The sequence below is a fragment of the Oculina patagonica genome, chromosome 6 (genome assembly GCF_052425735.1).
Source record: "Oculina patagonica isolate OP01 chromosome 6, crgOcupat, whole genome shotgun sequence".
Lineage (NCBI taxonomy): Eukaryota > Metazoa > Cnidaria > Anthozoa > Scleractinia > Oculinidae > Oculina > Oculina patagonica.
In genome coordinates, this window is record NC_135763.1 from 36,610,906 (window position 1) to 36,636,374 (window position 25,469).

Here is a 25,469-nt window from a genome sequence, read left to right on the forward strand (position 1 = left end):
CTATGTCTAGCAATGATTTCTTTATTTAACAGGAGCGCTCAGTATTTTGCTCATAATTTTAGTTATTACAATCTTGTGTAAGTAAAGTTAACGTTTTTTATTAATTATACTAGTTTAATGTAAAAAACCCTCCATTCCCACGGACCAGTGATCACTTTAAAACCTCTACATACCAATGTCGAGGGAATAAAGTACTTAAACCACAACTTGATTTAGCACCAGTCTCCCAAAAAGAGTTATAGCCTTGCACGGAAAGCGGTAGGGTGAACTTTTAAATTGATCTTCGGAATGAAAGAGATAAGTTAAGGCCCACTTTCATCTTGCATGCTTAACGGCCGTTTGTTTTTGTTCCGACAAAAAAATCTCCATTGTGCAACTTGTGATCTGCTTGGCCCAAATAGTTTTCCCATTCTGAAAATATATGTCTTTTTGCTCTCAACATAAAATGATCCGTTAACTCAGCAGGCCAGCGCCTGTGTAAAAAAAATTACAATAATTGAAAATTTTACCTCGACGCAAAAGCAGGCATTAACAAAATGGGCCTTTAAATGCAGTACATTAGTCCCATTCTCTGTTCTCTTTTTTAATCTTGATTCAACAACAACAAATTACGCACAGAAAAACTAATTCTACTGAGCAACTACCCTTCAGAACAAATGTAACAAAGTCAAGAGTAATTGATTGTCGTTTATGGGGACAGTGCAACTGCGATACAACGAATAATATAACCTATCGTCGTTTCTAACATCACTCGGAGAAAGAAAATTTTCCAACATATCTCCGTTTATCAACAGCATAACATACGATGCCATCCAAACTTTATGAACAAAATAGTTTCCGAACGTTGAGTCAACATTAAAGCACGTAACATGAAGTGTTCTATAGTTTCCAATGATTTAAAGTTTTTTCGTTCGTATTTCGTCCCTGAATCTTTCTCAGCCGTAACTATCCACGACTTTTTTCGGGTGTTTTTCTTCCTTTGAAAAAAAAAATACTTTCATTTTGATGATCCCTTCACGCAATCTGAAAGAATTTTTGTACATCAGAAAAATGACTTAAAATATTGTGACACGGCTGCTGTAAAATTGTCCCAGTTGTCCCAAAGAAACAAAATTGTCTTGTTGTATTGTCTGGAGTTATGGGGATAAAAGAACCTGATCATACTACAAAGAAATCTTAATTAAAACCCAAATTGTACCAAGAACTGCTCTCGTAATTGTATTTTTATAAAAAGTTGGTGTCTTGGAACAAAATGAAACAGCTATTTTCTTAACATCTTTATGCGACGTAAAATTCACAACACATTATATAGTTATATATTTCTTAGAAAAGCTCCATTATGGAATAAGAACGAACTTGCTACACTAAACAATTACAAACATACCTTTATGCATTAATGTGACAGTTCAAATCCCATTGGGTTCCTTTGCATCTGGGAGTCACATAATCTACAGATCTCGACTTGTTTCTCGAGGGACGCGTCTCGTCTTCTGAGAGATGCGTCTCATTTTTGCAGGGTTTACAAACCTGTACATGTAGTCTCAGCGACATATAGCTCACATTCTGGTGTTCTTTAATTCATAGTCCATAATTTTAGTTGGAGTACAGTGTAGGTCATGTGACCCAAGATGCCGAGGACCTACGGGAATGGCCCTTCTCTCTCCACTCTCACAAAAAAATTAACTGACAAAATGCCTTACATAAGTAGGGTGGGCACGATGGGATTTGAACTTTTCACAGCATAACTTTGGTACAGTACTGTAAATGTACAAAGCCATAACTAACATGTATGCACAAAACTATCTCTAGTCGAGCTTAAAATTTCTACATTGGAAGTAAGGTATCATCTCGGTCGTCGTCTGCTAAGGCATCGTCCATTGTCTGTGGAATAAAAACCACAAAAATATTACAACTGCAGAAAATTCCAACAGAATGCTATACCCAAGCTCTTCCCAAATAATTTGTCATATCAGTCATGAATCAGAGACGCAACAAGATCAGGGTCGAGTTAGTATCAAATGTTTCCTATAGCAAGAAAATGTTGATTACCAAAAGGTGCACACTACACATCTTTTGAAAAGATGAGGAAAGGTGACAAACTATTATAGTAATTTTTAGTTGTGGACCAGGTGGAGGGGCTCAGGGGAACCACCCCTCACCCTTCAGGCAAGAGACGACCAATCTGTTGCCCAAATAGTTCGCAAGTACACATCAATCCACCTGGGTGGAGGGACGCACTGTGAGCTGTACTAAGACACAACACAGTCAGATCCACAGCCCAACTAAGTAAGTACTTCAACTTGTCATCAGACCAGTCGAGCCTCCTTCTGTAGATACGTTAGCTTGGAATGAGATGATTCTGTGTCAACTCACCTTGTATCTTGTTGGACGCGACTCTGAACACCGACATATAAAGTTACATCCATCCTACAAAACAATAAAATTGTATTCAATAAGAACAGACAATCAACATTGACTAGTATTAAATAATGTTCTTTAGCTTACAGCAACAGGAGAGGGCAGAAGTAATGGCAGCAAAGGAAGTAATGATTTACTTTTTACCTGGTGATCGAGGGTTAATCATTTAGACTTACCACTCGCTAACTTGCATTAAATTATGTACGTTCACTGTACAAAAAGCGCTAAAACAATCCTAATCGGTGATGTACTGTATGTTAAATGACACAGCTTGAAATTCTACCTATACTACATGTAGGTGTCGTGCAATGTTACGCTATGCACAATTTTAACGAGGAGCACAATTTTACGCAGTGTATCCTTTTGGAAAGCGTGAAATTAAATGCATCACATCATTTTACGTGGTGTGCAATTTAAGGTTTTTGTAACATTTTACTAGTTTGCAAAATGCAGGGCTGTGCTCTAAGGGCGCCCGAGTGCCTCAGGCCACTAACTTTTGTCTTTGGGCAACCAGATAATCTAATTTCTTTCATACAAGCTTTATGCTGGGCAGCCTGGATCTCATAGTTTGGAACCGTTGGGCTCCTTGTAATTTTTCTTAGAGCACAGCCTTGAAATGGACTTAATGATAATTTTATCAAATTTATTGCACCTCTTATAGTAACTTATGCGATACATAAAATTATCTGTACATGTGCTACGGTAGTTTTAATGCAAAAATAAAGACTTACAGCTTGCAGACTTCCAAAGTCTTTCCAAAAACCATAGTTAGGGATTTGCTCTAATCCTTGAGCACCAGCTACGAATCTCTGGTACAAGAAGCCAAGGATTAAATAAACAGAGCCCACGACAATCAGTCTACAAACAAAGCAATGGAATTTAAAAGTGTTAGTGTTGAGCACATGCAACTGAATAAACAGTCTGCTAAAGAAATTCCTAAAGGCCGATTTACACGGTACGATTTTGTCGCATGCGACATGCTTACAACAGGCCTACATGTACGACACGAATCGTGTCATGTAAATCAAACCTACAACTTGCTTACGACTGTCGTAGGCGTGTCATAAGATTGTCACATGCGACAAAATTGTACCGTGTAAATTGGCCTTATAAAACACAATGTTTAATGACACAACTGAAAAGAAAAACATGCAATGAAAGTTGCACATGCACTTGTACTTGCCCAGGTAATTCAGAAGCCTGTGCAAGTACTTTTCAAACGAAAGCTAACTTGCTGAATTTGAGGCAGTTGGCAAAAAAATTGAAGTCATAATCACCAATGGAAAACTCAAAAGGGAAGCAAAATGGTGTCCCATTTTTTTTAAAGAGAGCAATGACTGTTACCAGGGCAGGCAGACACTGACAGTAACCATTGTGTAGTAGCAAGAGCCACAAATGACTCGCATGAAAACCTAGGACCAAAGTGCCCATCTCTCTAGATGCCGTAAAATTCGGGTTATAAGCCATGGGCTCATACAACTCCATAAGGGTTTTTGGGTGGGCTAAAAAATGGAGGGGCTTATATCCTGGAGGGCTTACAAGCGAAATAAAAAAAAACGTTCCGAAACGAGCCACGGTAGTGTTGATCGAGATACGTTTTTAAGTTACAAACGCATAATAAAGCAACATTTAGTCCTGTTCAGTACAGTCATCTGGCAGAGGGGGGCTTATATCCGGGGGGAGGGCTTATTATAATCGGATGTATTTTTTAGTTTCCAGGTAGATGGGCCTATCACAGGGGGGGGGGGGGGGGTGCTTACCCACAAGTTATTCATTAAGGGCAAATTGCTTACAACTTCTCAACAAAATTAAGTATAAGAAAGTAAATACATTACAACATGCGTCCCATGGCCCAACAATTTGAGGATGGATGGATGGATGGATAATGTACATATACAGTGTATTTGCTAGGTTATGTCAGGCCAAATCAGAAAGTATTTGGTTTCCTATCCCACCCTCCCACCAGTCAATAAGCTGACATAATAACAAACAAACAAAAAACATGCAAGCCTTGTTGATGAGTTCAATGATACTCACATTATCAGCATAATAGAGCCTGCACTCAAATGTTTTGGCTTTACTGTACATGCAGCGTTGTGATTAAGTTCAAACAGATAGTAACACTCAAGTGGATTTGCAGTGTCTGTCTTGGTTTTATTATTGTATTCCTCAATCACTTTTATTTCGCCCTGCAAAATATGACCATAGTTCAAGTACCATAGGTATCAATCAGCAAAAAAACCTTGACATTATGAGCATTTACTTCAAGGGGCCCCTACAGTGGCCCATGGTTGCCCTGCAAGTCCCAACCATTGGATTGGTAATTCAATAATTTGGGAGAGCAGGGGTAGCGCAGTGGTGAGAGCGCTCGCTTCCCACCAATGTGGCCCAGGTTCGATTTCCTGACCTGGCGTCATAATTATGTCGGTTGAGTTTGTTGTTGGTTCTTGTCCTTGCTCCGAGGGTTTTTCTCCAGGATCTTCAATTTCCCTCCATCTATAAAAACCAACACTTCTAAATTCCAATATGATTGGGAATCCGAGGGCCACAGGTTTGTCAGTTGCAAGACTGTTACGCAGGGATAAGAAGGACGTGCGCCATGCGCATGTGGCGTATAAAGCTATGAAATGGCGTATTAAAAAAGTACTTACCGGGCCTGTGATGCGCCCAAGCCGCAAAACAGCTGGTAAAATATACAATACTTTGTGAAAAGGTTTTTAATGTGTAAAATTTTCAGTTTAATGACGAATAAAAAAGCGAAAAACCACGGTGCCTTCGCTCTTTGCTTCGCGGTCGCTTTATTTTTGTCCCCAGATCCTCAACCCGGACTTGCTTGCAAACGAGGCTCTTGCTTCGAGTTCCATGTGCTTTCCGTGTTTTCGTGTTGTCATCTGTTTCCTTATTCTAATAGGCCGCTTTGAATATATTTACATCTCTTATTAGCCTCATTTGTTTTAAGTCAACATGCCTACCAAAAAAGTGTTAAAATTGGACAGCTCTTAAAAAAAATGGTCGACATTATTCACCACGAACGTCAAGTCCGCCACAACTGAGCAGAATCGTGCTGTAAACAATGACGAAAACGAAGTTATGGTGAAACGACTCACGATCAAAGTGTATCTTCCAAGCATTCTAGTTCTGAGGAGCGAAAATTTCAGTTCCAGTTCAGAATCTATAGTTTTATCTCAATGAAATTGTTACTTTTGATGGAATAACGTTAAGCCTGTATAATTTCATTGTGTAAGTTACAGTACTTAATATGTAATTTTTATTAGCTATATAAGATCTGTGACTTTGCATTTTCACTTTCTTGAACCAGTGTGAAATACAAGCAATTAAGAATTATGTAACCTTTGTTGATTTTTTTCCCTGGCCCATTCATTTACCCTGATGGCCCAAACGTTTTATAAATGGCCCATAACTTTCCAATGACAGGGGCCATGGGCTCATTTGCCTGTTTTCCTTCCTAATCCCTGGTTACGTGCAACCCTTGTTAGACAAAGTCGATTTATTTTAATACACTACCCATTATGTTACTGTATATCCTGTATAAGTCTGAAGAAAAAATGATGATGAACAAAAAACTGAATTGCTTATTTGTTAAAAAAAAAAAGCAAATAAACTATTTGATTACCATTCAAAGTTAATTTCACACAAGTTACTTACTCTCTGTTCTCCAGGATCACAAGTTACTAACACAACAGCAATTCTTTCCAAACCATTGCAGTGAGTGTGATACTTATCTCCATGAAAATATTTTATCATCAGCCAGTCAGCTATAAAAATAATCATCAATCCGTTATTAATTTATAAATTAGATAGAAGATAATACATGGTTGAGCGGAGATTAATGAAATTTATCTTCAAGTGTTCAAATCGATATCCCACGAGTGAGCGCAGTGAACGAGTGAGATATCGGTTTTGAACACGAGAAGATAAATTTCATACATCCAAGTAACCATGTATTATTCTGTTTATTATAATATCAACCTACTAATTACGATGTTTTGACAAATTTTCAAGGATTTCAACCTTTTTCCGAAGATTTCCGAAGATTTTCAAAATGTTATCAGAAGGTTGTTCGAATGTTTCTGAACATTTTCTGAACTTTTCTAAAAATTTCCGAAGGTTACCAAAGATTGCCGAGGAAGATTCGAAGATGTTTCGACTAAATATCGATAAACTTTGGCTCATTGAGCATTGCGAGCTGATTGGTCAAGAATGATATCACACATGTGTCTATCGTTTTATCCACTCATGTGTGATACCATTTTTATCCATTTGCTACCACTCGCTATACCACTGCAGTTTATATAATAAAGTTAGATATTCTTCTAAATAAGCAAATTTTGCTTGATCGAATCTGCGTGGGATACTAATCTCACCATAAAAAATTGATATAATTTTTGAGGGCCTGTTTTTTTATGGTTGGATTATTTTAAAGGAACAAGGAACATTAATCTTTGCCACAACAGGGAACAACAACAAAATTAGAGCAGGATGTGACTGTAATAAAAACTAAGGGCAACAGATGGTGCAAAGGAGTAATGGAATCTGAATGGCAACAGAAAAATAGCACCAGGTTTTCCTGCAATTGGATTTGTACATATACACTGTAACATTTTCTTTAGCTGCCATTTTGTTTTATACATGTATGATTTTTGATAAAAATTAATGATGTTATCAATTAACCCACTTTTAGCCTGACTAGTAAAAAAAGTCTGGTAATAATAATAATAATAATAATAATAATAATAATAATAATAATAATAATAATAATAATAATAATAAAGACTTTATTTAAAATGAGGGTAACACTAAATAGCAAAGCTAACAAACCTGTGGCCCTCCCTAAAAATTACACTAGAATATTATAAAAACACTATATACATTGAAAATTGAATACGAATATGCATTATAGTAAACGATATATGAAGCTAAAAAGTTAAAACTATACAATAAAATGATGTAAAAGCTGCTGCTCCGAAAACACCCGATCTCTGAGAGATTCTTTAAAGGGCTTCGGCTGTTCGATTCGCCTTTTTGAGATAGGGAGAGCATTCCAAAGGCGGGTGGCAGAAACAGAAAAAGTGCGCCCGCCTTCTGTCTCCCTTCTGAATTTCGGGCAGCGCAAGTTAAAATAAGCGTAGCGAGTGCTTCTTTTGTTTGCTTGGCTATTTAACACAAGTTAGTCGCTTAAAAAGGTAGGGACGTTTCCATAGATCCGTTTGTGGACTAGCGCGCATTTGTTTATATTAAGCAAATTTTATGAAAACAAAAATTTGCTTAATTGATCATCCAGATCACTAAATACTGTCCTTAGATGAACATGACAATCTGAACAATTACAGTGTGTTGAAACCAAGTTTTAAATGGCTTCAAGGATTAATTATACTGTAGTAAAATATTGAAAAGGCCTGGCCAAACATAGATGCAAGAAGTTGCAAGTGTCTACTTGCGTCTCCATATGGCCAGGACTTGCGTCACTTGTGTTCACTTTGGTCGAGATCAAATTTGCAGGCAAGTCAACTCAAACTTTTCACCGTTTGGCAACCCAATGCAAGTCAATGCAAGTTTTTCTACACTTCTGGTACTGAAAATTGCAGCGCGCACAGTAGCAATGAAATGGCTTTTTGACAACTTGCATGCCAAGTTTGCAAGTAAACTTTCCAGTCCGTTTGGGCAGCCAACACACAACTGTATGCAAGTTCAACTTGTGACTAATACTTGTGTCCACTAACGTTACCATTTGGGCAGGTTTTTACTTACTTCCACCAGTAACATGAGCATCTTTATACTGTCCAACTGTAAGCCATTTGCCGTCCGGCCACTTTTTACCATGTTGTTGAACTGCTCTATCCTCTTCCTTGTTTTCCGCGCAGATTGATATTTTATATTTGTAATCATCATCCTCTGCATAATAAACACTGAAAGAGACAGATACAGTGTAGTGTTTTGTTGTAAGTAAAATGCACCAGTTGGCAAAGCTGGTTAGCTAGAACAATGCAGTTTTGTTGTACATTTCTTATGTTTTATTATCAATAACCACACCCTATTCAAGAAATGTTTCTGAAATTTATTCCCAATTTATTTACTAAATGCACAATGAAGACTTGTCTTTGAAACCCATATTTCTCAGTCTTTTGCTGAATGAAAAATATTAATCGTGTTTCGCATAGTGCTTGGAAACGTAAAGCAATTATAATGATATCTCATTAGAAATCTTTCCTGCTAGTTTTAACACCAAAACATTGATCAGCATACATGTAGCTCAGCTGTAATTGGAATGTCAACTGAATCCTCCACAGACTTAACAAAAAAACCCGGAAAGCCTTAAAGTTCAAACCAATTCCGCCGTGAAAAAACCTTAACATAGATTTTTATCATGACCCATTTGTGGTAGTTGTTTTCCATGCAAATAAGGTTTTTGAGTAAGTTTTCAATGAAAAGATATCCATGTTATAAACATCAAGCCAGCCAGCAAAAGTGAAAACACTTTACGATATTTTGTTCCTTCTCATTATGCCGGTTTGGTTTTGCCATTTTATTTTTTTTGTCAAGTTCCATAACTTGAACTGCAGTAGACAGAAAAAAATATTTCAGTGATTGACCCTCAGTAAGTTTGCATTAGAAATAATTGCTTAAATGACAATCAGATCTTCTGTTTTAATCATCTAACAGACCAAAATAAGACCTTAGGTGTAAAGTAAGCAGTTCTTCAACCTTATGCACTGTTGAGCCTTGTGCTACCATATCAGAATGCGAGAACAATCATATAATTGCGAAGCGGGCATTTACGGGAACAATTGAAACCCACTGTATCCAATCATTCTATAAAAAGACCCCCGAAATAAGGAGGAGGCCATTAAAGAAGGGGTATCAAATGGTCTTTGCGAGCATTTGCGAGCATGCAAACACAGCGTTTTTCTTTGCGAGCACGAGCATTGACAATAATAAGCCTTGCGAGCAACAAGCACTTTTCAAAAACCTACCTTCACTAAAAACCGAGCAAGCAAGCACTTGTAAAATTGTGCGAGCACGAGCAAACGAGCACCCACTAAAATTTTGCGAGCATTTGCGAGCATTGCGAGCACTGCAACATTTTGAGGGACTATTCATGACCCCTTAAAGAGATTATTTAATTAGAAAAAGACAGACAGAACCTTTCTTCAGGTCAAACGAAAAGTGGTTGTATTCAAGGAGCACAAAAAAGTATAAAATTTCAGATGTGACCTTTTGAAAAAGTGAAGTTGTCCTATCTGAGAGGTCAACTACAATGTATATGTTGTGGTTTAATTTTATCTTGGGTTTAAAATTTTTGAAACCAGTTTGATTTTCATTTCCCTTTGTTTCAGATTATGATAATGAACATAAGACAATGGAAAATAAAAATCAAGCTGGTTTGAAAAATTTTAAACCAAATATAAAATTGAACCACAACATATATTTAGACAGGGTGGTAAAGGGGGGAGGATTCCCAATCACGAGCCTATTTTCCTTAAATTTACGAATCACATACATTTTATGGACCATTCCACAAATCACATAAATTATTTAGTAAACATTATTTGAAGAAATTAAGATGGTTTTCGCCCAACATTCGAGCAATACAGGCAAAAATAAGGTTACCAAAAAGACCTCTTAGTACAGCTAACAAAAACCTGCCAAAAATTTAGCACTGAAGCTGACCCCGCGAGAGAAAAATGGATTTAAAATTGTCAATATTTCAGTGTAAATGGACGTTTCGCGCCAGTTCAAAACAAAATGGCGCGTGTTATAAACATTTTTACGAGGTTTAACTTTAATTTTTTCAAGAATGCGTTAGAATTTATCTACGGGGTCACTAAGACAAATGAATTTCGATAAGATCTTTCAAATAGTATACAAAATGTTGCCATACTATGAGTAGATTTTTGGTACTTAATTTTCGCACTCGTTGCTCAAATTTTCAGCGGAAACCGTCTTAAGCTTTAACTGATAAGTTTAGTTCAGTAACAAGAATTGACCTCTGAGACGAGTTGACAATGCGACACAAACCTAAAACTTATAAATCAAGCCAAGAGAAGGCATTCTCCACACAACTTATTGCGATCAGTCTTTGGCTTTATGATTCGTGTTATTTGTCAAATGGTACTCACTACAGTAAATTGATTTATGAGTAAGTAATTTATTTTCCCCACTGCACAAATATTTCTATCGGGAATCATAAAATAAACAGATCATGCCCCACACTAGACCACTAAATTTATTCACAGATCATAACCAGATTAATTTTGAGTTGTTTTCACATGTCACACACTAATTTTTGCTCAAATCACTTGTCTTGCATAACCCCTTTAAACCCTGTTAAGATAATTGACAGTGCCAAATTAAAATGCAACTCAGACTTTGATTAAGCTAAGTTCACGCAAGAGTTGAAAGGCACAGTAAATTATTGAACACACATGTATACAGTGTGCATGAAAAACAAAACAAACTTTCTCTGTCTCAAAATATAAAACTGTCCAAACAAAAGTATAAAGTTAACATGTTTAGATATTACCAGGTCGAGATAAATTAAAGACAACTAAAAATAATTTAAACATGTACAATCGCAATCTATGATTGTTCAAGTCACCAAATTCAGTACAGTATAAAACGAGCTTAGTTTGTACACATAACAAGGCCAGGGAGAGAGATGTTCCCCTTCCGTTTGATTCGTTGCGTGACAAATTGCGAAAGGAAAGGATACCACATGCAACAGAAGAGGACTGTAACTGAATTTCAGTTTTACACCGGCACAAATTCATTGCGTGATAAATTCCCAAATCTTGTAGAATACCTTCCAACCTCAACGGAGAATTAAATGCCAGTTTAAAATTACCCACAATACACGTCACAATTAAATCAAAATCACACGTTTATCAAACTAACGGTGAACCGTACACGTAGACTGGTAGAGTTCGATCATTGTTTGCAACAAGACTTGTGAACAAAATTACCGATTAAAAGAAATTTTCTGTTCAACAATGCATAAGCCATCTTGCATGGGTTCTTGAGTAACTGCAAATCATAAATTAAACGTAAGAAAGCACGTGTTAACTCACTCTTGGCCGGCTAATTTCTTTACTCTGTCATTCACATCGCTCGGATCGCTTCCTTGATGTTGAGGACAAATCGTAGGCGCCGAAGTAGGATCTGCTCCCTCAGAGAACAGAAAACGCGTGCAAAGACCCAAGCACAGGAAGTACGCCTTAAAAACGGCCCAGAAGATATTCATCGCTTTACAAAAACGCCAAAAAACGAAAGCTAAAACCTGCAAATACACTTCACCTATCTGTGCCAAGATGCTATTCCTCGTGCCAGGTTACTAAGCAAGGGACAATTTTAGGCTCTAGTGGTTATGGGTAAGTCATGTGTTTGTCACGGGATGGCACGGGACTACACGTCATCCGGCATTTTCACAGAAATTACTGCTGAGGGGGAATACAGACTTAAAATAAGGTAGCCTGCGAACAGGCTCCCGAGTGGGGTTTTTACGCGAGCGAAGCGAGCGGTTTCAAAGAACGCAGGCTTTTCTACCCACATAAGGGTACGCTAACTCGAAAGCCTAAAAAATTTGCTCGTTTCAGGACTACTTTAGCTGGTAGACTGTTCACAGTCCCCTTTTTTTCCGTGAAGTCGTAGAAATGGATCGTTCAGTCCGACGGGCCGCCCTCTTGGTTTACGAACGCGAGCAACACCCACGGGGTTTTTGCACTCTCCCCAGTTTTTGCTCGCGTTTGTAAACCAAGATGGCGGCTCGTCGGACTGAACGATCGATCTCTACGACTTCACGGAAAAATAGGGGACTGTGAACAGTCTATTTTGCTGGGGACCTAAATTTTATACGTCGTCAACTGCCAACTGGCCGTCATATTGGATTTAAAGACAAAGAAGTCGACCCTGGGGTAGGGGCTAGGGACCAGGCAATCAATGAACCTTCGAATTCCTCGAGTTGTGATTGAACTAGCGGGAAGCAAAACGAGTAGGAATAGAAGATCAGTCGTAAAAAAACACGATAGGTTCTCTTAAAGAGGCCCATCGCCGAAAAAGCAAAGCGTTTTATCGCTTTTATCCCACAGGCGTTGGGGTTTTCGGTTTTGCGGGTTTTTCTTCTATTGGAATTCGGTTTTTGGATAATAATAATAATAATAATAATAATAATAATAATAATAATAATAATAATAATAATAATAATAATAAACTTTATTTCCGTGTCTAAAAATGTTTAGCTTAAGGGAAAAGTCCCCTCTACTAATTGTGGACATCTGACTAAGAAAAAAACGTAAAAACAACTTTAACCTATCATAATTATACAACTATTACAATTAATAATTTAAAGTTAAAATAACTTTAAATAACTTTAAACTAGGTTGATCGAAAGATGAAAACGTCAATTCAGTAGTGTGAGATTTATTCCATTTTTCTCCTCAGTTTCCCCTCCGATCTTTCCGTTCGTTTTTCCGGCTAGAAACAGAAACCCATTGCAGAAAAGAAGCCATCGTCTTCCCCTGTCTTGCCAAGTTTCTTAAAAACTGTCCGCTACACTTGAAAATTAATAAACTGAATGATATGTGCTCTCAGAAAGTTGAACAGTGGATTTCAGTTTACTTTGGCCGCGCCGGTTTTCAACTCTCTTGGAAACTTGGGTACATTTACTACGTTTACAATAGCACTTTTTTGAAAGGTTTCAACGCTGCTCTCCCCGGCAGGAATTCCATAATGAGAAATTTCAGCTCAAAACTACATACGCTGTTTCATAAAAACAAGAAGCTCGTCTAGCTTGTAGCCTGTGTACAGCCGTCCTGCTCCGCTTAAAAAAATCAGATCGGGGTACGTTCAATCTTTGTCTGTTTATTAACTTTGATAAAATCGTCATGTCATCTAATTTCTCTCAGTAAACCCATTTAATTTACCAAGCCGCAGTTGAGGGCTGTATATGAGGGAGAAACTAACATAACAAATTATGATCGTTATCGAATCAAATTATATACACATCAGAGAAACCGATTTTGTTTATTCGTTTTATGAAATCACTAAAGGATAAAAATATAAAGGAGTGAGCTGCCTCTGCATTTATAAGTGGAATTCGAGGCCAAAATGTAAAATGAAAACCGGTGCATATATAAAAAAACAAAGCCGCTCCGTGTAACAGCACCTGAAATACCTGTTACGGTAAATAAGTAGGATCGAAACATGCCCCATATGGGTATTTTGCAATAATGTATAATAAATGCTTTGCTTCACGTGGAAATTTTGCGCATTTGATTATAATTCAAAATTAATGACGCAATTTTATTCATCCATGCGCATTTAACCCTCTCATATAATATTTCAAATTTCGCAACCGTCTTTTAGTTTGCTTCAACTGAAACTTTTGAAGAAAGTTACATACAATTTGGTAAAGTTTGCCGATCTTTTGTTAATCCATCTGCTTTTAAAGAATACAGCGAGTTTAAATCTGCTCGTAAATTGAGCAAGAACGCCGCTTTTACGAACGAGCTCATTGCTATAACTGGCACTTTGCTCGGCAGGTAAGCGAACGTTTCGTTAACGGCGTAATAAATTTACACATGTAGTTCTCAGAATTGTCAGCTCTTCAGCTACTGAACTGCACAATTCCTAAGTGGTAGCCGACAAACTTTGGTGGAAAATAGACATGTCTCTTACTTTTTTTCAGAAGATCTTTGGAGTCTATCGGAATTAATACAGTCACCAAGTTCAACGGTATATGGCCACAGACAAGACAGAAAAAGGCAATGAAAAACTGAATACCCGCCTTTAAGAGGTAACCTCTTGTCTTATATATTCATAAAAAAGATTGCATTTCATTTGAGACTTAAGAACAGGTCTGGATTATTTCTGAACATTTTTACGTGTCTAAACAATAACGTTAACTTGGTAAAGCCAATCTCAGAATAGCAACATGGGCTCCACAGAAATTCAAAGCGCAAAACGCGCTTTTTCTGTCATTTATACTCATGTGGTTCTCAGAATCTTTACCATTTCAGCTACTGAAATGTTCCATTCCTTTTTGGTATCCGTCAAATTTTGGTGGACAATAAAGATTTCTCTTATTTTTCAGGAGATAGATTTCTGGATGCAGTGACCAAGTTCAAGAATGCGGCCAAAAAGAGGACAGGACAGGCAATAGAAAATGCCCGGCTTACGAAGGTAACTTACGAGTTTCTTGTTTTATATAAACACCAATAGATTTCTCTTTATTTTGAGACTTAAAGACAGGACCATTTCTCTCGAAACGACAACTCGGGAAAGCTTATCTCAGAATAGTACTTATAACTAGGGAAGCTAGAGCTCTACATTGATTCACAGCGCCAGCAAAAGCCCGATCGTCCTCTACCCTTAAATGGGGGTGATTTGTGTGGTCCTCAGAATCTTCATGCAGCTACTGGACTGAACCATTTCAAATTGGTAGCCGGCAATTTTTGGTGTACAATAGATATCGATTTCTCTTATTTATTTTTTCAGAAGATTTATGGACACGGTGACCAAGTTAAAGAATCTGGCCACGGACAAGATAGGAAAGGCAATGGAAAATGCCCGGCTTATGGAGGTAACGCACGAGTTTCTTGTTTTGTATAATGACCAAATAGATTTCATTTTATTTTGAGACTTAAGAACAGGATCATTTCTCTCGAAACGACAACTCGGGGAAGCTAATCTCAGAATAGTATCTAGGGCTCTACATTAATTCATAGCACCAGCAAAAACTCTTTTTTTCTTCCCTTTATTAAGAGGGTCGTTTGTGTGGTTCTCAGGATCGTCAGCATTTTAGCTACTGATCAGTCCATTCCAAATTGGTAGGCGGCAATTTTTGGTGGGCAATAGACATTAATCTTATTTATTTTTTCAGTAGATTTATGGCTACAATGACCAAGTTCAAGAATGTGGAGCAGAAAAGTCATGAAAGGCACTTACGAGTTTTGTTTATTATAAAATAATATTTTTTTTTTTTAAATTAAAAGATTAAAGCGCCGAAAAAAACGGAAGGACAAAAAAGTGATTAAAAGCGCCAGCTAAAATCCGATCTTTTCTCAGTTAAGGATCAATCAAACGAATTAATTTGATACTTGAAAAAAAAAAAAAAAAACCTTCAATTCGATGGAAGACAATTACTTTACGTCTCCCGATAGATGTGTTACGCGCATGCACTTTGTCTTGTACTTTTCCTAACAGTATTTTACTTATCATTTAAGAACAATGGCGACAAGCCACGGCAAGACCAAAGACCAATCATTTCCCTTTCCAATTTACTGATTTAATGCCGATTCTTTTCTTTATTTTAGGCTTAAAGAAAAACTGGTTGGAAAACTGATTTATCCTGACATCAATCCGACTGAATGGATAATTTCTGCTGCTCAGGTAACAACTCGTTTTCCGTAAAAATCCGAGATCAATACCAAAACAAGCTCAAAAACCTTTCGGCTTGAAATCAAAACTGGCTACATGAACGTAATCCCAAGCTTGGCGGAGGGTTTCGCGCGTTCCACTTGGTGCTTGTCTACTTGCACGCTCCCGAGGACCGGTTGCAGTTAGAGGGGGCGAGCTGCTATGCGCCTAATGGAATTCCATGGCTCTGCCATTGCACGTAGGAAAAATGAGTGCCTTACTAGTCAACTCAGAAAGTCATGTGATCTGAGTAGCAGAGAGGTGGTTAAGCACGTAATTTTTCAGTAGGTGTCTGATCATGCAGATACCTACCGGCTGTAACCCCCAGAGGACTGCCTGTATTCAAGCGGGGATTAGATCTTCTGCATCCAAATATCTTAAAGAAATAAATGATCTAGGGTTTTCAGGAACGGGTTGTACTTTCTAGTAGAAGAGATAGGCAAGCCATAAGTCATGATATCCAGGTGGGATTCTAACCCACGACCATTCGGGTTACAGGTCTACTGCTCTACCATCTGAGCTACAAAGCCACGATGGGAAAAGCGCGTGAGTGAATCCCATTCGATTCACTCATATATATGCCTGAAGATTATTCTAATAAATGAAAATACTATGCTGAAAAAAAAAACACAGTTGCTCAGGTGGGATTCGAACCGACTACCTTTCGGATTACAGGTTTACTGCTCTACCATCTGAGCTACAGAGCCATGATGGGAACAGCGCGTGAGTGAATCCATTTGATTCACTCCGTATATGCCTGAGAATGACTACAAAATAAAATGCAGGAAAATTCTGACCACTGAAATAAAAAAAATAAAAAAAACAGCTGCTCAGTTGGGATTCGTACCCACTACCATTCGGGTTACAGGTCCACTGCTCTACCATCTAAGCTACAGAGCCATGATGGGAACAGCGCGTGAGTGAATCTCAGTTGATTCACTGATTTATGTGCCTGAGGATTATTCTAAACAAAGATAAATTTAAGATTTTGTCCACTTGAACAAAACAGGGTCTTAGGTGGGATTCAAACCCACAACATTTAGGTAACAGGTCTACTGCTCTACCATCTGAGCTACGAAGCCATGATGGGAACAGCGCGTGAGTGATTCCAAGTTGTTTTACTCATTTATAGGCCGTGTGGATGATTCTTAACTAAACACAAACCAAAAATACAACAAACAAGAGAAATTGCATAACTTTGAAAATGATTGTTCATAATAAGAACATGTATGTACAACAATTATTCCACTCACGCTAGTTGTTGGTTTGTTCCTGCCGGTTTTTTCGTTTGTGGAATAATTGTTAAGTATACTAACTTCTTACTTATGAATCGCATTAGACAGGAAGAAGACCGTTGATGCCAACCGGACTATTATGTAGGGTAAAGTATGATTATATAAATAGATAAGTAGTTGGGCTGAGTTTGCAGTTGGTTCTCGCCTTGCTCCGAGGGTTTTTCTCCAGGCACTTCGGTTTTTCTCCCTTTTAACTGAAACAAAATGAAATTTAAATTCAAATTCGATCTGGATAGAGGACCCACATGAAAACCAGCTACGGCTGATGTGGCTTCCTTTCTAAATATTGCGGACTTTTTTCTTCCGTCTGACCTTATGGCACAGAGCCGGTGCCAGAATGTCTGCCATATGCCAGAGACGCTTCCATGCCAGTGCTAACGATTGCAATACACTCAGCGTGTGCCTGTGTCCATTTGGTCAGAGAACGAACTGGCTTTATGTCAGTTGGACTGAAATATCCAAATTATAAAAAAATTTCTAGGTATACCGGTAGTTAAATAGCGTATGAAAATGAGATCAAATTGTGTTTTTTTTACAATGTGCAATTCGTTTCGAAAAAGAGTTGTACTTTCTAGTATGCGAGAAAGGTAGGGATTCAAACCCATACCCTTTATTTACGTGCCTGGGGGTTATTCGAAACTATAACATGTATAAAAAGTCTGCCCACTTCAACAAAAAGGAGCTTAGGTGGGATTCGAACCCACAACCTTCGGGTTACAGGTCCACTGCTCTACCATCTGAGCCACAGAGCCATGATGGGAACAGCGCGTGAGTGACTCCTAGTTGATTCACTCATTGATGTGCCAGAGGATCATTTTAAAATGTCTAAAATACATTAATCAGTCCTGATCACTGAAACAGTCGTGTGGCCTAGAGGGCCACAAGAACAAATGAAATGGACTTCAATTATATGTGATATACCTCCTAGAAATTTGAGAAAGTAATTATTGAATTCAACAACATCATTCAAAACTGTGACATTGGATACTACATTTTCATAGCCTTAACTGCTTTAGTTAAACAATTATTCCACCCGCGCTTGTTGGATATGAGATGATAGCCGGCCATCTCATATTCAACAGTTTGTGGAATAATTGTTAAGTATACTAACTTGTTAGTTATGTTTGACATTAGACAGGAAAAAGACCATGGACCGCCAGACTGGCTACGAATTATTGCTAATATAGGGCTTTGTTTACTGACAAAGGATGGCTATCAGTAAGGCCATGAAAGGCTAGAACTGTATCTAATTAATGGTCATGTAAGATTATGTAGGTCCATGTATCACAATGTATGGCTAGGTAAGATCATGTAAGGCTACACGATGATCATGTATCAATCTGTACATGTATTAAGATTACTTTGGGCTATGTATGAACATGTAAGAACTAATAATTAAACTATGTAACAAGTGTATTGTTATTAAATTTTATTACATGGTCATGTATAATCTGATATTTCATGTATCACAATGTATATGATAATATAGATCTATGTATGGTACTTAACTATAAACGTTATTATTTTCACCTTATAAATCATTGTGTCACCTTAAAACCATGTGTTCGTAAATGCATTTTATTCTTTGTTTCCTTCTCGTTTCCTTTCTTTGAGATATTTTTCAGATCGGCATCTGGAACCTCAGTGTATCCTTTCTTTTTCTCAGTTTAATTGTAATTTCGTCATATACATACCTACATACAACCTTTATCTATACACGATCATTATGAAAGCTACAAGGTTTAATTAAAATTTTACTGATTAATGAACGAAAGTTTGTATAGATAAGATGTCCATTTGTTATTATCATAATTTACTGCTACTTCTGTTGCTGTTTGAATTGTGATAACTAACAAATCATCTTGACTCTTCAAAGGGAAGAAAAACATGTTATAAAATCAATTCTTCCATTCAATGGTAGATAAAAAATACTCTTCCTTTTCAGGATACGGTTTTTCGGCTGAGCTCACTCGTTGTCATACTGATAATCTTACGAATTCGAAGAAATCGTTCATTTATCGACACACATCGGACATGTACAGTTGCTGATCAGTAAAAATATTCTCTCATACGCTGTCTCGATCAGAAACCCAGCAGTTTGTTTATTCGATTCAACTTTAATCCCATAAATTATCGAATCCGTCAAACCTAGTAAAACGCATTGTGGGACTGGGCACAAAGCGCAAAGCAATCGAATGCAATCTTCGGCAGCGTCCATTCATCGTATTCCGAAATCTTCGGACAACGCAGAATATGTTCGAAAAACGTCGGGAACACCTTCGAAATACCCGATTCCCTCTATAGCGCACGCCTGCAGAGAATCACGGTAGTTGTATTCATCAAACCATGCGCGAGACTCAGCAGCTTGCATCGTTGCTGAGTCTCGCGCATGGTTTGATGAATACAACTACCGTGATTCCCTGCAGGCGCGCGCTATAGAGGGAATCGGGTATTCACTCATTCATTCTTCCTAACTCATGATATGGTTGTACTTTCGGCTTTCCTATCAAAAAGCTTCGGCAATGGGAGTAACGTCTTCGTCATTTTCGACAATTTTCACTCCTGTAGTCCTGTTTGTACTGCGGACTTATTTTTCAGGACAAAAACTCTTATAAATACTTTTTGTGTTTTGCTGCAGCCGCAATGGCTGCAAGCAAAACACATTGAGAGCTGAAGTTTGTGCCGTAAGGTACGTAAGGTGTAAGTGCCGTAACAGAGGAGAAATCTGAACTACCGATGTCAATCAAATCCATGAACAAACAAAATCGAAACCAATGAACCGTAGCGCTGATCGCATTCGAAGTTACGGGCCAAAGTATTCGAACGCAAACCACGTTGGACACGTTGGAAAACAGAAAACCGATTTAAAAGTATATCGCATTGGGAAAGAAAACAAACTGTGGCGCGACCACTCCAGTTTTATGAGAAAATTATTCTGCAGTTTTCATCATTTACGAAGAGAGCGAAGACTTGGAACCTCGCCGAAGGTCATAAATATTTTCTCCAAAGGACCGGTTAGTGCACAGTTTGTAAACTTTCGCTTTGAAAATAAACTTACCCTCACCTTGTCTACACTGTCTACAGCATACTAGTACTGTATTAACTCTGAACTTCATATTTTAAAATAAAATGTATGAACGTGTAACTTGTCACGCAAAGACAGCTGGTGGTAGGCTGCACCGCTAATTGTAGCTGTATTCGAGCTATATAAAAGACAGCTAGAAACGAATTAATACTAGTAACATCACAATGGGAAAGAAACTTATTCAGTGGTTCACACCGTCGAAAACAAAGAAATATTAAAGGAAGTTCTCATTCACCAGATTCACTGCATCAGATGCAACATTCGTCAGTTCGTGTTTAAATGCGTGGCGACCAGTTTGTTTACTAGTTATTAAAAAAATAATACGGTCTTCATTTAATAAACAGTTCATCCTTAAATTTCAGCTTTTCTACGACTGACAGGTAGGTACTATAGTATAAGCCCCGCTAAAATAGCTGGAAAGGGAAAGTTTTTTGAAAAATGAATTTTTGACTGCCACGCTGGCGCCACATGTTTATTTTGTGAAGATTAATTAAACGCCGTGAAAAATAGAATTTGATGTCCAGCGAGCCACTGCATCTTCGGCTACGCAGTCCTCAGTGAATCCTCCAACTTCACAAATTTCTAAAACTTTAAGAAAACGAACTTTCGCAGAATCAACAATTGGTCCTTATCGATCTTCCGACGAGTGTTCATGCGTGAAGGGATGACTGACGAATGATAATAATTATTTGTAAACTTTCGCTTTCAAAATGAACTTTGCGTTACGTTCAACGCCGTCTTTCTGTTGTTGTACGCCGGTGCGCGTGCGATTATTTATAATTTCTGAATTTTGATCAGTAAAATTATCAGGATTGAATTAACACAAAGTGACTACAATATAGTGCAATTATTAACCTGCACACAAGTGACAGACAATAAAAGACGTTGGATTTCAATCTCGACTCACTTGTCTTTCATCAACATGTTCCCTAAGACTTTGCTCTAGCAGCAAAACACATGGACCCATTGGGGCCCTATTTTTTTGTCTGCTTGCAGGACTCCCAAGAAGAGAAACCCCTGGGGACGAAATAGAGTCTCTTGAGCCGACAGTAAAAATAGCTATTCAGCAGTTTTTCTGTCATATCCAAGATGGCGGACGGATAAGTTAGGAGCTCCAATGTTCTTCTTATACATCAACATACACAGTTTGTTAACCCACTTTTTTTTTTTGAAAAAAAAAAAAAAAACACCAGGCAGAATATTTATCCTTTCAGTGAATTTTTTCAAACACACATGTTTAGTTTCCTCTTTGGTATCCGGCTGGTATAATGTGCCCAAAAACCTGCGCTTCTAGGCTCCAGTTAGGCTAGTAGTCTGCATGTTGTGTTTTATTCCCTGGCCTAAAAACTAAAGGCTTGTGCTAATTCGTACAAATTTTGACTAGAAATAAATGCAGTCTAATCCAGCTTAAGCAAATGCGTTCAGGAATGGCAGATATTGCTAATTCTCAAAGAGTTAGCAATGACATGTACAATGTGTTCATATATTTGATTTACTTTTCAGGTTTATCGGAGAAGTGTTAAAGCCTTCCTACCACATGACCCTTATCCTGTTTGGCAAAGGAAAAGTTGGTTAAAGTGCTAATGATAGAAAGATTTCATGGACTTGCAATTTGCTACTAGGGGAAAAATGGTAAGCTATAGGAAGCGGAGCTGGGGAACAGAACGGGGTCACGGTTGGGGGGGGGGGGGGGGCAGAAAGGGGGAGGCGCACAATAAATACCCCACAGAATAATTATGTCAAGAAGGAAAAAATAAGCCTAAAATATAATTTTTCAAAAAAAAATTTAATTCGAGGTTAAGTGTTCTCAAGAATATAATTGTTACAGCAAAACAACTTGGATACACTTATAAAATTGTTACACTGCGAGGTTGTTTCCTTTGATCTTTCAGGCTGGGGATAATGGATGTTGGCTGATGTTGGCTAATGTTGGCCAAGTATGGGAAAGGACATATTTCACCAGTACTCTTGTAGGTTAGTAAAGTTATAGTGAAATAAAATAAAATAAATTATGGATAGTAACATGATCTTTGCAGTGTTTTTGTCTTCATAATTTATTATGTTGATTTCAGAGCTTGCTCATATTTATCCTGAGTTTACATTTTTTAATGGTTAATATTAACTGATTATTTAACTTTTTTTTTTAGTTGGATTCCAGTTAAGACAGACACAAATCAAATGACTTGCTGTTGTTAAGAAGCAGAGATGATGCTTTGTTTCAAAGAAAGAGGACCTTAGAAAAATGGTATTTAGTATTAAAATATACATCTTTACACGTAAGAGGACATGCTGTAGAAACATATTAAAACAACATGTAGCTGAGAAAAATGGATAGCAACGTTTTTTATCACCAAATATGGACTGAAGTACGTAAGATACTGGGGGAGGGGGGGGTGTGCAGGCCTTTTGGAATGCTGTGCCCAGCTAGATAGTCTCTTTTCATTATTTTAACACTTATTTAATGCTTTTCCAAGTGGCCCCATTCAAGTAGCTGTACTTTTCTGTAAATGACTCCATTTCCACCTAGAAGATTCATCTAGCCATCTCTTACTCACAAATCTTCAGTTATTTTTTTTCTTTTTGTCTTTGCAGGCTCTGTTTCACAGGAATTTTCCCATGCCAGTCCAAAACAGTTCTTAGAAGAAGTCAGAGCCTTTGCTGACTTGTTTCCTAAACTCGCCAGCAATTAATGCAGCAAATACTATTACATTCAGTGACATTGCAAATCAAAAGCTTGCAGTGGAGATCGAGGACTGAAAGAACATGCATGTATAGCTGTGTCTCAGTCCAGCCTAGATTCCTGTCGTTATTGACAAGCATGACTAAGAAGATCAAGTGATCAACAGCTAGTTTATCTTTACATTATTAATCCACTGACCATCAGTCAAGTGATGAGAACATAGACAATCATCAACTAGAGATGTAACACGGAACTAACATTTAAAGAAATGTATGTGAAATAGTAAGGAGAATTGATATTTATTCGAAAGAAAGCATAACTAAACAGCATCTTGATAAGGAAAGTCCTTGTTTGCATTAATTTTCAACACACATTTAGGCAATGTATGTGGCTATACGAAACTAGTTTTGTCTATGACCTCTTTAGTTGGTTGCCAATATTAAATTTTAATTTGGGAGTTCTGCATCAGATGTAACCATGCATGGAAAGTAAAACTTTTACCAGGTTCCAAATGACAATATTGTTAATAATAACCAATAGAAACATTTTTAACTGTAATAACATAGTGTTAAATACTTTAAGTGAAAGATGAGCAATAAAATTACATAACAATTCAATGATGGCATGCCATACATTTACATTTGAAAATTTTACAAATGTAAATGTGCCTGAGGGTTTATCGCTCATTGAAACCTTATTTACTTATGTCGCTCATCTTAACCTTAATGTATTTACTGAATTCTTAAGTTGGTAAAAGTAATAACTTCATAAGCTTTAAATAAAATAAAAATGAAATACTCAATAAATAAAAAATACCGGTAATAAATAAAAAAATAGTTTGGAACTTAATATCTGGTATATTTTTCAAATGTGGTTACATGATGTCAACATAGATGTAACTTTTGCATGGCAACCAATTGGAGAGGTCACAGACTTAACTTGCTTGCAGTTGTATTTATCATGTGAATGTGTGGTGATATTAAATTCAAGTACAGTCTTTTTCAGATCGAGGAATTTATAAATCAGATTTGTACCAAGATGTTTTTATAACCAATTAGTCTGTGATTCAGAAAACTCAGAAACTGTAACATAAAAGTAATTTATTGATCAAATCGAAATAAACGCAATTTGTACTGTTATTGTGGTTTTCAAAAACATGCGAACTCTGAAATCTAAACCTTAACCAACGGTTTGTGCTTTTTGCTGCTGTCAGTTAATTATCTTAGTGGACCTCTCACGAGTCACGAAACCGAAGTTCACTTCAACCAGGTCTGAAGACATGTCTGTGAGATTTGATTGGTATTTTTGAATCCATTTTGTTTGTTTCTGTTTTTCAAGGTTCATTGGCTGTTATGATTGACAGCAGCAAAAACTCAGTCATTAGCTGGGTTTTAACTTTAGAGTTCCTGTGTTTTTGAAAGGCGCAATAAAGCTGTCTTGTATTTGTGTGGATTATACTTTAAGGGACGATAAGAGGGGGTCGGCTGGGTCTGTTTTTCTGTTGCGCACAATCCACTCATCAATAGAAATATTACGTAAACAAGAAATAAATTCTAACAAAGAACTGCGAAAAACATGAAGCAAAATACTCCTGGAAAGTTAGAAAGGACTGATACAAACTTTAAATGAAAGTGAGAAGATCGAATAAAGTGTCCTTGAAATATAATGAGTCTCGGCAAATTCAAGTGGAATCTTGAAATTTGGCATCACAAAATAGTGTCTTGGAATCTCGTGCTTGCAAGAAGTTAAGTTGGTCTCAGAAAATCGAATTTTGCAATTTGAGTTTCTGAATCACGCTAGCCAAGCAACATACAATCTGGAGTGGAGGGGCAATCCCAACAATTTAAAAAGAGAGTTCTTAAATTCTTGGACAGAAAATCGAAATTGGAAAAACGTAAGGCCAAAGACGAAAACAAAAAGAGACAAAGCATAATAACTAACAATTTTTCATAAAATTCGTTGAACATTTTAAACGCACTAAAATTTTCAGATAAAACCATCGAAAGGGACCCTATATCAGGGATTACGCCGAGGGGATAAAAGAATACTAAGAAACAAAAAGACAACCATACCCTATTCCACGGCACATACCCATAAAACCAACAGGTGGTCCTTTGGTTGATTGGATAATAGCTCTCCGAAGCTTTGAAATTTTCTTCTTGTTCTTAAAGACGAGATCCTTTGTGAAAGAAGGATCGCTTTTGAAAATTACACGTTTTCCAAATTTATATCAGAATGGCCAATATTTTGCGCTTTAGTCCCTCAAACTGTTTACATGTACAATGTGCCACCAACCTTTTCCCTGTGTCTGCTTTTCCTTTTTCTCCCCTCTTTCTTTTCTCCCGTTAAAAGCTGTAATTTAAACAAATTTATTGTTAAAAAACTTTGTACCTTTCGGGTTCGATCCCGTCGGGGACTCAGAATTTTTCTTGGTCCTATGCTCGTGTGAACATTTCGTCTTCATTATATATTATCACCGAGCTTAAAATCTACCATCTTTATTATTAACTGCACACTGATTCTGATCCGTAGAAGGAGGGGGGAGGGGTTTTTGGGGGGG

At 37.4% G+C, this 25,469-nt stretch overlaps 1 protein-coding gene and 2 long non-coding RNA genes across 3 annotated transcripts; 2 read left to right on the forward strand and 1 right to left on the reverse strand.

The window, feature by feature from the left end:
- Positions 1–5: 5 nt before the first annotated feature.
- Positions 6–11,755, reverse strand: LOC144657612 (cation-dependent mannose-6-phosphate receptor-like). The gene is made up of 7 exons (XM_078517968.1): positions 11,505–11,755; positions 8,188–8,345; positions 6,085–6,194; positions 4,456–4,607; positions 3,150–3,276; positions 2,374–2,427; positions 6–1,881 (listed from the first exon to the last, which is right to left on the reverse strand). The coding sequence occupies exons 1-7, from the start codon at positions 11,675–11,677 to the stop codon at positions 1,825–1,827; spliced, it is 831 nt and encodes a 276-aa protein (XP_078374094.1). The 5' UTR covers positions 11,678–11,755; the 3' UTR covers positions 6–1,824.
- A 5,378-nt stretch (positions 11,756–17,133) lies between these two features.
- On the forward strand, positions 17,134–21,862 carry LOC144657627 (uncharacterized). Its single transcript, XR_013571587.1, has 3 exons — positions 17,134–18,362; positions 21,226–21,327; positions 21,732–21,862. It is a non-coding gene; the product is annotated as an uncharacterized LOC144657627 (long non-coding RNA).
- Positions 21,863–21,935: 73 nt separating this feature from the next.
- LOC144656968 (uncharacterized) lies at positions 21,936–23,144 on the forward strand. The gene is made up of 3 exons (XR_013571426.1): positions 21,936–22,203; positions 22,377–22,474; positions 22,822–23,144. It is a non-coding gene; the product is annotated as an uncharacterized LOC144656968 (long non-coding RNA).
- The last annotated feature ends 2,325 nt before the right edge of the window (positions 23,145–25,469 follow it).